We start from the raw sequence: 12,941 nt of genomic DNA, 5'->3' as shown, positions 1-12,941 counted from the left end.
ATACTAGATAAGTAGCAAGAACATAAAAATTACAAATCAAGTTACAAACAGGAAATTTGTACTGTATGCCAAGATGATTTGCTATTGATGTTCTTGGCAAGTATTTAGCTCTAAAGTTCATGTCTGCTGTTCCTTTGGTTCAGAATAATTCATGCATACATGCAAGTAACGACACATTTGCTTTTCTGCATTAAAGAGATTTGTTCCAACAATGTTATATATTAACCTTATGTATTTTTTTTTGAATTTTATTTTGTAGCAAGCGGTAGGCAGGTCTGAGCATGAAGAGTTATGCTCTAGCATTCATTGTGTTCTGGCTTGCTTAAAGAGTGGCAAGATGTAATCTTCAGTGATCTATATCTGTTTTGCCTTAATGTAGTTTCAAATGTACAATGAAGTTACATGAACAATAAATGCTCCTAAAAATCACAGATTCAAACTTAGTTTGAGTTGAAAGTACTGTGTTTCCCTGAAAGTAAGGCCTACCCTAAATATAAGCCCTAGTTTGGGGGCAAGGCACACACCTAAAAATCAAGTGGGGTGGGGTGTGGAGTTGCCTCATGCGCCTCGCACTTACTTACCTTGCTGCCAGGCCTCTCCTCGCTGGCCCACTTCTTTTGCGGCATCTTCTGCAGCCAGGCCTTCATTTCTAAGTCATAGGCCTTTCCAGAAGGCCACTGCAGCTGGTACTCTGCTGCAGTGGCCTTCCGAAAAGGCCTGACTGCGAAATGCAGGCTGGAATGAAGCTGCAGAATGAAGCTGCTCCTTCAGTCGCAGAAGAAGTGGACCACGTTGTTGGTGCCTTAGGTGAGTGTAAAAGACATCCCCAGAAAATAAGACCTGGTGCCTCTTTTGGAGGCAAAAAAATAATAAAAAAAATAAGACCCAATTTTATTTCCGGGGAAACATGGTAGCAGTTCCCCTTTGTGTTTGAAAGAAACTTCGTTAAGAGGGATGAGATTCAATAACTATAGAGTAAACATTATGAAGGAAATAGGGCTTTAATTGATATTGCATTCTTTTTTTTCCTTAGGTATATGATGTTAATTGATGGTAAGAATGAAGTTTATATGATTGACAGAGATAACTCTGTGTTTCATGTGTCTAATTTGGAGTTTCCGTTTCGTAAAGATCCACGTGTGCATTTAGAAAATACTCTTTTGGATGGGGTAAGAGGTTTTCTTTGCAGAATCATGCTTTTCTTAAATTCAGTATTGAATTTTGTAGTGATTACTGTAATGGTGAAATGCAAATACTACCCTACTAGGGCAGTCTCCTAGGATTCACAAAATAAATTGCTATTTACCAAATATGTGTCCTTAGGATTGGTTTCTAACATCCACACTGTAATAATGTCTTTATGTTATTGTTGCTACTCCCAAGTTCCAGAGCTGGATCTTATCAGAGAACCATTAAAAGTGAGAAATTTTAATAGAAATAGCTCCTTGTTTTTGCTGGTATCATCATTCCACAGCTGAACAAATTATCACTTTATCTTAACCTAAGATTGCAGTGATCTTTGGTGAAATAGCACGTAAATGCATCAATCAACATTGTTTTGTTTTGAAGAAATTTTATTAAACGTTTTACAAAAAACATTCATGCACAAACTAATAAGGAATTAAAGGAGAAAGGAAAGAAAAAAGTGCAGAAAGAGAGCAGAAAAAAGAAGCTTCCATTTTCTTCTGCAGCAAGAACACTTAGACCCAGCACTTAGACTTATATACTGCCCCATAGCCCTTTACAGCACTCTCTGAGCTGTTTACAGAGTCAGCATATTGGTCCCAACAATTTGGGTCCTCATTTTACTGACCTCAGAAGGATAGAAGGCTGTGTCAATCTTAAACTGGTCAGGATTGAACTCCTGGCAGTCAGCAGAGTTAGCCTGCAATACTGCATTCTAACCACTGTGCCATCGTGGCTTCTAGTAAATACAAAATTACAAAATTAATTCTTGCTGTCTGATTACAAAGGAAAGAAAAAGTGCACTTTTTCTATAATACAGTTTTTTTCCTAATCATCAAAACCACAAACCATAAGTGCATTTTCCCCCCATTTCATGCAAAAAGTCTGCATAGGGTTGCCAGGCAGCTATAAATGTAGATGTTTTGTCTCCAATCAAAGAAGTTAATTTAGCCATCTCCGCATGTTCCATGCAGAATCTGGTTTAGTTGTATTTTAATCTTTAGAATCTTCTGAATTATGCATGTATGCATTTGTATCCAGAATATTTTGGCTTTTATTCATATACACCAAACATGTTAAAATGTCCCTTCATGCTCACATTTCCAGCCTATTTGAAGTAACTTTACAGATTCTAGAGAATTTGTCTGGTGGCAAGTTTCAGCAGTACATCATTTTATAAAAAATTGCACTACAAAGCAAGTTTTCTTTATGCTACAAGTTGTAATAAATCATTAATAGTGAAATGTGTCTCTGTCATGCTAGTCACCAATGAAAAGGGCTAAAATTGGTCCTAGGCAAGAGATCCTACTATATTTATTTTACTATGGAACTTTACAAAAATGCCTTGCTGTTAGAGCAACATGTCAACAGATCATTCCTTGAGCTGATTTAATGCTTGAGTATTTTAGGCATGTTTGTTCATTTAACCTATATTCTGCCTTTTGTCCAGGAGCTCAGGGCAATTCAAATGGGCATTTTCCTTCATTTTGTCCCTACAGTAAAACCACAATGATGGTCATGGTGGTTATGGAGAAAGAAATGAATCATGATATATCTTTTAAAATCTTTAATCACCATCACTTTATATAATTTCACACTTGGGTTTATTTAAACTGGCAGTAATGAGTTCCCTTACCCAACCCATAACTTTCAATCCAATGACACGCAATATCTTTTTCAGATTTGCTGCTCTATCTCTTCCCAGGACCAATGACTTCAGTGCAGTGTGAGAGGTTTTTCTTTCAAAAGTAAAGTTTTTCTTCATCTAAACCTGGAAGATTAAAAAAAAGACCAAAATAACAAATTAACAGACATTTAAGAATAAATCAGAGGGCATATTAGCTGTTGCAGCACAAGAATAAGTCTCAACAGAAGTCATAGGCTCCTTTAATATTGGTCTGAATAAAAGCTGTTTTTATTTAGTACCTTGAAAACCATATTCAAGGTCAGGAATAGTTCTAAATGCCCACAGCTTAAAATACCAAGGTGCTTGTTAAATGTAATCACTTTGCAACTAAATCTATTAGTTCTTCAGACTCCTTTATTGGCAGTTCAGCGCATCACTTTGAATAAACCTACACAATTCTCCCCTCCCAGAGTTATTTTTTTATTTCCTTAGCAACACAATAGGGAAAACAGAAATCTTCACAGGAACTACTGTTGTTCTCACTTATTGTTCTCTTTCAAAGCTATAGGCACACACAGATACAGCACTCAGAACTTGAAGTATTTACTCTGGTTGAAATAAATAACAGACTGAAATGTAATTCAAATGCCTACTGGAGAGTGCTTGCCTGAAAAGTGTCATTAGAGTCCAAAAAGCAATAGCCAATTCCAGGGGTCAGCAACCTGAAACAGTGAAAGAGCCACTCGGAACCGGTTCCCTCACAAAAGGAAAAACTGGGAGCCACAAAAAATGTGTGCACATGCGCATACATGCGGGCATGTGCAGAACAGGGTTTGACAAGAGTGGAGCCAAGGCGAGATAGGCACCTACTCTGCATATTTGAATTGATTGGTTGAACTTTTTTAGTCCCACCTTTTTTTTTTTTTGGACTGCACATGGCAGAGGACTGGGAGCCGCAGGAGACGGCTGAAAGAGCCGCATGCGGCTCCGGAGCCGCGGGTTGCAGACCTGTGGCCTATTCCAATACTTCCAAAGAGTCACAGTAAGCCAAATTAGCCAGTCAAGGGGTCACAAACAAGAAACAGGAACAAGAGTCATGAGCTGGGAAGCCAGATGGTTGTCTCCAACAAAGACTGCAAAGATGCTATCTAAATCTCTCTGCAGACAGCTGTCTGCAATTACTCATGCCTCACCTTTTGCTTAGTGAAGAGCCTCATCAAGCACTGTTGCTCTGCTTGACTGGGTGTACATCTAAACGTAGAACTTTGGTGTGAGGGAGTTGTGCTTAGTCATCTGTCTGTTCTAGTGGAACAGGAGATGTCTATGGCTCCTCAGCCTCCATTGCATTCTAGCTTACTGATTCCTGGGGCTAACAATCCTGAAGCACAGACAGGAGCAACATAATCAGATTCAAGGTCAGAGTCAGATACTGCATCGTGGCACATAATAGTTATTGCCTTTAGCACAATAACATCGCAGTTCCTGAATTTGATTGATTTCATGTTAATGAAAGGAAGAATCTGCTATTCAGGTGAATGTACGGCTGGCTGTAGCTTTGCCTCAGAATGACAATATCTTGGTATAATCATACGGGTTCCTAGTTTCAGTTATTTTCTGAAAGGGATTATGAACAGGAATTATAAATGGGTCTGCTTTACAAAAATTATTCCTAAAATGTTGATATTGTAAATTGCATCCTTGAATATAAAAAATGATAAAATTCTAAGAAAGCTGCTACATTATTCCATTTTATCCCCACTCATCTCTTTCAGTTGCCTTCTTGGTTTTGACAAAAGACAAAAATAAGCCAAATCAACCATGTTGAAAACAGTGTCCAGTATAAAAGAATGTTTTAGTTAAAATCAGTTGTGGAAATCATAAAATAATCTTTAGTTTAAATCAATTGTTTAACTGTTGCCAACATTGTTGAATGAATATTAAAATACTGTTTTGCTTTTCTTTTTAAGGAAATGATAATTGACAAGGTAAATGGTCAAGTTGTTCCTCGGTACTTGATATATGACATAATAAAATTCAGTGTAAGTATGTTGTATTTTGATTATTCCAGTTGACTATGGAACCTGTAGGTTTAGAAGGGAGGAATGTTTTTAATAAATATAGATAAATCAAAGAAGTGCCATTGGAAAGACCAGACGAATGCACACAATCACATCAGTCAAATGATATAAAGCATATAATAGAGTGCCTTATTTGTGGAAATATAGAATGCACTTTCAAATATGTTTACAGTGGTTTGAATGATAGAACTAATCGGAGTTCTAAAGTTAGTCCAAGTTTTTCTAAAAGTTCTTGAAGAATTCTGTTAAGATAAAAAAGGGGTGGGGTGATATAGAAAACTGATGAAGAACTGCAGGTGTAACTTCATTTTTTAGGTAGATTATTTAGAGCCACCCAGAGTTGTTTATGGAGATAGGCAGCTATAGAAATCAAATCAAACCAATAAATTTAGGGAACTTGGGAAGTACAAGTAGCTTTGCCTTATTGAACTGAGAGAACAGTAGATTTTCTGAATGAACGTCCAGTTATAGGTGTAGCATGCCCAGAATAGAAGAAAAGGCAAAACCTGTGTTATGTACTGAAAGTGTGCCAATTATTGCTCTGTTCTTTTTGTTTTGTTATGTTTTGAGCCCATTGTTGTCTCTGCCTCTCATTACTACTTTGTCAATACAGTATTCTGTTTTTAATTCAGTAAATTATTTTTTATGGATCACTTGTTTGCTTCTTTGCTGAAACATAGTTTTTCTTATCAGAAAAGATTCTGATAATATTCATTCTTATTCAGTAAAGTTAAGATGTTCTAGAAGTTGTTGAACTGAAGATGCAAAAGGTTGTTTGATTCAATAAGGAAGGAAGGTCTGTGTTGTGGGCTACATTTTATTAGTATACTATCTGTGGTTGCAATCAGTAATGTTTGTGTCAAAATATTTGAGATAGCATTGAATTCAGTGGGAACCTCTAAAGGGACTTTACTAGGCAGCATTGTGCTTCCAATTGAAGGACAAGTTCAGCCTATATGTTATCAGCAGAAGCAGAAACAGAAGCAAGGGGCCATTAACAGCAGCCAAGCTGTAAAGATTTGTTAAAGTCAATAAACTGTCTTTATGCTAGATATAAAGGTTTAATTGCAAAAATAAAAAGTTAATAATATTTGCTTTGGCAAGAAGTAACATGGGCAGAAAGCCAGTTTGTTCTGGAGATTTAAGGCACCAAACTAGAAATTGGGAGACCGAGTTGTAGCCATGCCTTGGAGACAAAGCAGCGATGTGATGTTGAACCAGCCATTCACTGTCAGCCCTAGGAAGCAGGCAAGGGCAACACACTTCTGAAAATGCTGCCAAGAAAACTTCAAGCACACATATATGTTACATCCTTAAGTAACGGCTGTTAGTTCTGTCTTCTTTTTCTTTGACATTTACACAAGATGGGAGTTCTAAAACATAAGCTTTTCTCATTATGTCTAAACTTAGGGCAACTCTGGTTCATGTGTTTTATTTAGGAGATCAGGTTAATCGATTTAAAGTGGCTTGAAAAATGAACCATTAGCTCATGTGGAGTTGCACCTAAACGACATGGATCTTCCCTATATTTAAAGACTTAAGAGATTTAAGATGCTAGGAAAACAATAAGAAAGGAAACCTTTAATTCAAAACATGTTTTGACAATACCAGAAATAAAGTTGAGTGCAGGCTAATTATTATCCTGCTGTGTTATACTTGCAAAGAGGGAAATGCTCACAGTTTCTTCCTGATAATAGACTGTTTGCTACCCTCACAAGGCAAGACTAAGCTATCCTCCTGCTTGTTCTTCCTAGAAGATAAAAAGAGCTATTGCTGATGATCTTTGGTTCTCTAACTGACAACAGAAAGCAACTTTCTCTTCTTGATAATGGAAAGATGAGATTAAAAGCTACTGGAAACAACTGATCCATAGATTTTGGTGGTTGGGAAGTACAACTACTTTAGTAGTTCCTTAATGTTCTGAGAGGAGAAAAAAAATGTACTGTTCAAAATGAGGACAGTTATTTTTTTTCTTAGACATGCCTGTCCAAATGCAAATTGGATTCTATAAGGTTAAATAATGGGAAGAGATGTAATTTTCTTTACAGGAGGTCAGACTAATTAATATACGGGTCATTCTGGTCTTAAAAATCAAAGTCTGAGCTGATAATGTAGTCAGTATGTGATGAATTAATTTACCCATTTCCTATTCATATCATTTCTGCAATAGGTGTAAGAGAATTCAATTGCTTCCTTCAGCTTCAAAAAAAAAAAGCTTCAAAAATTTGAGATCCAAATTTGTTTTTTTTTATTGAAAAGTTTTACAAAGTTTTAATGAAAAAAAGCCCCCCTCCCCACCAACCCTCCCCCCTTCCCTCCCCCCCCGGACTTCCCAAAGCAGAATACAGGGTATTACATATAGCAATCTTAAGCAAACATATGCTAAATGTCTAATACAACGTTAACAAACCTTCCACCCTTTAACTCCTTTATAATAAAACTAAAATAATTATAATAACACTTCTATAATTATTAAAAATTATTCATATGCTATTTGAAACTTTCTAGTCCCATATTTGTTTTGAATATAATCAATCCATCTTTTCCATTCCAAAATATATTTTCCTTGTGACTAGTCTTTCAAATATGCTGAAACTTTTGCCATTTCTGCTACATCCATTACTTTAAGTATCCATTGTTCTATTGTAGGTAAATCTTCTTTCTTCCAATATTGCGCCACCAACAATCTGGCTGCCGTTATTAAATGTAACATTAATTTAGTTTCTATAACAGTACAATCCGGAATAATCCCCAATAAAAATAACTGCGGGGTAAATCTTATTTTTTTCTTAAAAACTTTCTGAAAAATCCACCATATTTTTATCCAAAAAGCTTTAACATTTTAACATGTCCACCATATATGAGAATAAGTTGCCTCTTCATTACCACATCTCCAACACTTAGGTGGTTGATTTGGATACATACATGCTAACTTTTTAGGATCTAAATGCCATCTATAAAACATCTTATAAAAATTCTCTCAGGTTTTGTGCTTGTGTAAACTTTACATTTCTAACCCAAATTTTTTCCCAAGTATCCATCATTATGGGCTCTTGAATATTCTGAGCCCATTTTATCATACAATCTTTAATTCTGATTCTGAATCAATTTCTATAAGAGCATTATATAATCTTTTTATATGCGATTGACTTTGATCTCTAATTTGCTTTATCAAATTTTCATCAACTTTTATTATACCAATTTTCTGATCTTTCTTCCATCTAGCTTGTAATTGTATAAACTGAAACCAAGTCTTCCTTTAAAACATTTAAAGGTTTCAGTTTCAAAATATTCCCTTCCATCCTAAGAAGTTCTTTATAAGTAATTACATCTTGTTTCTGCTCCACGTTTATATTTCCTATTGCATGTCTAGGTATTGCCCATATAGGTATTTTATTATTTAATATATATTGGTACTTTTTCCAAACTTGGAACAAAGTGTTCCTTAAAATATGAATCTTAAAAATATTATTCACTTTTTTGTCATAAAATAAATACGCATGCCATCCATACAATAAATCATACCCCTCAATATTCAATATTCTTTCATTTGTTAAATTGAACCAATCACTAATTGTTGATAACACAACTGCATCATAATATAATCTCAAATTGGGCATCTTCAAACCCCCTCTCTCATGTGCATCTTGCATTATTTTAAGCTTTACTCTCGGTCTTTTCCCTGCCCAGATAAATTTATTAATACCTTTTTGCCACTCATTTAAAGTTGCATCTTTCTTAAGTATTGGTATCATTTGAAACAAAAATAAAAATTTTGGTAAAACATTCATCTTCACAGCTGCTATTCTCCCCAACCAAGACAATTGTAATTTTTCCCAACTGTTAATCTCCTTTTGTACTTTTTGCCATAACAATTCATAATTGTTTTTATATAATTTCACATTCGATGCTGTGATATATACCCCCAAGTATTTAGCCTTTTTTACTATTTCAACTCCTGTTGATTTTTCTAACGCTTCTCTTTGTTTTATGGTCATATTTTTTGTTAATATTTTAGTTTTTTGCTTATTAACTTTAAATCCAGAGACTTGTCCATATTGTGTTATCACATCCAATAGTTCTAAAACCGATTGAGTAGGTTGACTTAAAGTAACAACCAAGTCATCTGCAAACGCTCTCAATCTGTAATCTTGATGCCTAATTTTAATTCCCTTTATCTTATTTTTTTTAATTCCATTTATATCCCGCCCTTCTCCGAAGACTCAGGGCGGCTTACAAGCTTAGCAGTAGCCTTCATTCTATGTATATGCCTGCTTATTAGGGCTTTCACACACACCCCAAGCGGCATTATTACAAAGTCAGCTTAATTGCCCCCAACAATCTGGGTCCTCATTTTACCTACCTTGGAAGGATGGAAGGCTGAGTCAACCTTGAGCCTGGTGGGATGCGAACCTGCACTAATTGCAGGCAGCTGGTGTTACTTAAGGAGGCATTAGCCCACTGCTCCACCAAGGCACGTATTTTAATCAATAATATTTCCAGTGATAGAACAAACAACAATGGTGATAAAGGGCATCCCTGCCTTGTTCCTTTTTCAATTTTACAAATTTCTGTTAGATTACCGTTAACAATTATTTGTGCCATTTGCTTTTGATATATTGCTTTAATAGCCTGTAAAAATAATCCCCAAATTCCATCTTTTCTATTACTTTCAATAAAAATTGCCAATTCAATTGATCAAAAGTCTTCTCTGCATCTAAAAATATCAATGCGGCAGAGACTTGGTTGTTTCTTTCCAAATATTCCAATAGGTCAGGGGTCAGCAACCTGAAACAGTGAAAGAGCCACTCGGAACCAGTTCCCTCACAAAAGGAAAAATGGGGAGCCGCAAAAAATATGTGTACATGCGCGTACATGCGCGCATGCGCAGAACAGGGTTTGACTGAAGAGTGGAGCCAAGGCAAGATATGCACATACCCTGCATATTTGAATTGATTGGTTGAACTTTTTTAGTCCCACTTTTTTTTTTGACTGCACATGGCAGAAGACCGGGAGCCGCAGCAGACGGCTGAAAGAGCCGCATGCGGCTCCGGAGCCACGGGTTGTAGACCTGTGCAATAGGTTACCAATTTGTCTTACGTTATACTTCATTTGTCTACCAGTTATAAACCCGGATTGATCATTATGTATCACTTGTTGTATTATATTCATTATTCTATTTGCCAAAACTTTAGCAAATATCTTATAATCAGTATTTAAAAGAGATATTGGTCTATAATTCTTTGGTTGACTAAGATCTTGATCCTCCTTTGGAATCAATGTTATAAAAGCTGTTCTCCATGATGGGGGCACTACTCCCCCAAGTTGAATTGTTCTAAATAGGTCTTTCAAAGGCTCCACCATTTCTGACTGCAAAGTTTTATAATAACTAGCTCTCAATCCATCTGTCCCTGGTGATTTACCCAATTTCAACTGTTTAATTGCTAAAACAATCTCTTCAGAAGTTATTAACTGATTCATTCCATCCCGCTGTTCTTGAGTAACCTTAGGAATTTTCACCTCTTGTAAATATTTATCTATATCTATACTTTGAATTGTGTCACTTGCATATAATTTAGAATAAAATTCTGAAAATACCTTTCTGATAATATCCTGTTGATAAACCTTTTTGTCTTTATATTCTATTTTCTCTATTATCCGAGATGTTTCTTTTTTCCTTAACAAGTAAGCTAACCATCTACCTGGGTTATTAGTGTTATAAAAAGTATTATGTTTAGAGTATCGTATATTAGTTGCCACCTGGTCTGCCATCAACATATTAAACTGCCTTTTCAGTAAGTTAATTGTTTCTTTCACTTTCTTATCAGCTGGGTTCAAGATAAGTAACCTCTCCTTCATCTTTATTTCCTCTTCTAACTCTTTTCACTTTTGTTCCTTTTTGCGTCTATACTTGTTATTCAAATGTATTAGGACTTCTCTCATATAAGCTTTACTTGCATCCCAGAGCATTTCAATCGAGGTGCCCTTATGCATATTCATTACAAAAAATTCTTTCATCTGTTTTCTACATTCATTCACAATTTCATCATATCTAAACAAATTTTCATTTAATCTCCAAGGTCTTCTATCCCTTTTCTCTTGAACCAGTTCCATTCAGACTGGACTGTGATCTGTTAATGTTCTTGGGCATATCTTAATTCTCTTCACCCTGGAAAGAAAATCATTGGTAATTAGTATAAAATCAATCCTTGAAAAAGATTGGTGCCTATCTGAAAAAAATGTAAAATCCCTCTCTTCCAAATTTCGCTCTCTCCAAATGTCTCTCAATTCCAGGTCGTCCATAAGCTCAAAAAAAGATCTAGGTAGTTTCGCATGGTTTGATATTCCATTAGAAGACCTTTTTTTGTCTTTTCCTGTGTCCAAAACTCCATTCCAATCTCCCATTAAAATGCAAGATTTATAATCCCATTGGGTTATTCTGTCATGTTAAAATTTATAAAATTTTTCTTGATGTTGATTTGGTGCATATATTCCAACCAAAAGTATTATCTTTCCTTCTATTATAAGTTCAATTGCAATAAATCGTCCTTGTGCATCTGCCTCAATTAATTTAGCAATTAAATCTTTCTTTAAATATATAACTACTCCATTCTTCTTATCCGGGGCAGATGCAACAAAATGTGTTCCCAATCTAGAATTTATCAAATACTTTTGGTCTGCTACTCTAATATGTGTCTCTTGCAAACAAATAACATCATTTTTATATTGTTTCAAATAATGAAATATTTTCTTCCTCTTTTGCGGTGAGTTTAAGCCATTAACATTCCAGGTTGGAAACTTGGTCACCATCTTTCGCGACTAGAAGCTTTTGGAACAATTCCTGCAAACTCATATGAACCTGTTGCTTTGGTCTTGCCCCTCCCACTGCTTCCGTTTTAGTATCTTCTTGAGTTTTAATTTGATCTTGCTGTTTCTGCTGTTCTTGTGCTTTTCGTTTGGCTGCTGCTTGCGTCACTCGTTGACCTCTAGGTTCCTCTATTGATTTCAAAGGCTGGTCCAAATCCACAACTAATTGTAGTTCTTCTTCAACCAACAAATTCGAACCTTCCACTTGAATCTGCTTCTCTTCCATTTGGGCCTGTTTTTTCTCTCCGTCACTTCTTTTTTTTCCAGGAGATGGTGGCAAATCTGCTTTCAGTACATTAAAATAAAATTCTTTTGCTTTCCCTATAGTATTAAGACGATATCTAGTACCAAAGTAGTTGACCACTATTCCAGCCGATATATCCCATCTGAACTGATGCTGCCTTTTTTTCAATTCATTTGCCAGAAAAGCAAACTCACTCCTTTTTCTTAAAATTTTTGGAGGAATTTCTTTCAGTATCAGAACTTCTTGATTTTCCACTTGGAACCTTTTATTATAAAAGGCTTGGATAATTTCATTTCGAATCACCCTCTTCGAGAAATAAATCACCACATGTCTTGGCAAATTCCTCTGCCTTGCAATCCAGGAGTTGACTCTAAAAACTTTTTCAATTTCCTGTATAAAATCCTCAACTTGCAAACCCATTATTGGAGCAAAGGCCTTTGCCAGTATCTCTCTCAAATTTTCCTGTTTGTTCTCCCTCAATCCTCTAATTCTTAAAACAAATTCCATTTCTCTATATTGTAGCATTACAGTTTCATCTTCCATCTTTTCCATTTTATTTTGAGCCTCAGTCATCTTATCTTCCAAAACAATGTTGCCTTGAGTTAATTCTTCCATGTGATCATCCATATTTTGAATATGTTGTGCCAATCCCTGAAATGCCAATAGAATATCTTCCCTTATTTTTAATCTGCATAGTTTCTTTGATTTCTCCAATTTCTTCAGACATTAACTCAAGTTTATCATTCATTTTTTCATCTATTTTTTCTATCTTGTTTTCTATTTTCTCCATCTTATCATTTATTTCTTTAGTTTGAGATTTCAAAGCCTCCTGCAGGTCTTTTAATGGGGGGGGGGCATTAAAGCCTGTAAGTTTGATTGCTGTGCTGGCGAAGTTCCTGCACTTCTGGGGCCCCCAGGTTTTGACGGTTTTAATGACATC

The 12,941-nt window shown here is 35.6% G+C and overlaps 1 protein-coding gene across 4 annotated transcripts in view; it reads left to right on the top strand.

The window, feature by feature from the left end:
• RNGTT (RNA guanylyltransferase and 5'-phosphatase) overlaps positions 1 to 12,941 on the top strand; it is a 135,789-nt gene that overhangs the window by 45,402 nt on the left and 77,446 nt on the right. For 3 of the 4 annotated variants that reach the window (XM_083373633.1, XM_083373635.1, XM_083373632.1), the window contains exons 9-10: positions 1,034 to 1,169; positions 4,780 to 4,851. In XM_083373633.1, the coding sequence (XP_083229759.1) occupies positions 1,034 to 1,169; positions 4,780 to 4,851 (208 nt within the window). The remainder of the gene's footprint in view (positions 1 to 1,033; positions 1,170 to 4,779; positions 4,852 to 12,941) is intronic. The other variant, XM_083373634.1, reaches the window with a different exon arrangement.

Source organism: Vipera ursinii (genome assembly GCF_947247035.1).
Source record: "Vipera ursinii genome assembly, chromosome: 1".
NCBI lineage: Eukaryota > Metazoa > Chordata > Lepidosauria > Squamata > Viperidae > Vipera > Vipera ursinii.
The sequence above is the reverse complement of the archived record's forward strand: the minus strand, read 5'-3'. Positions and strand labels throughout refer to the sequence as shown.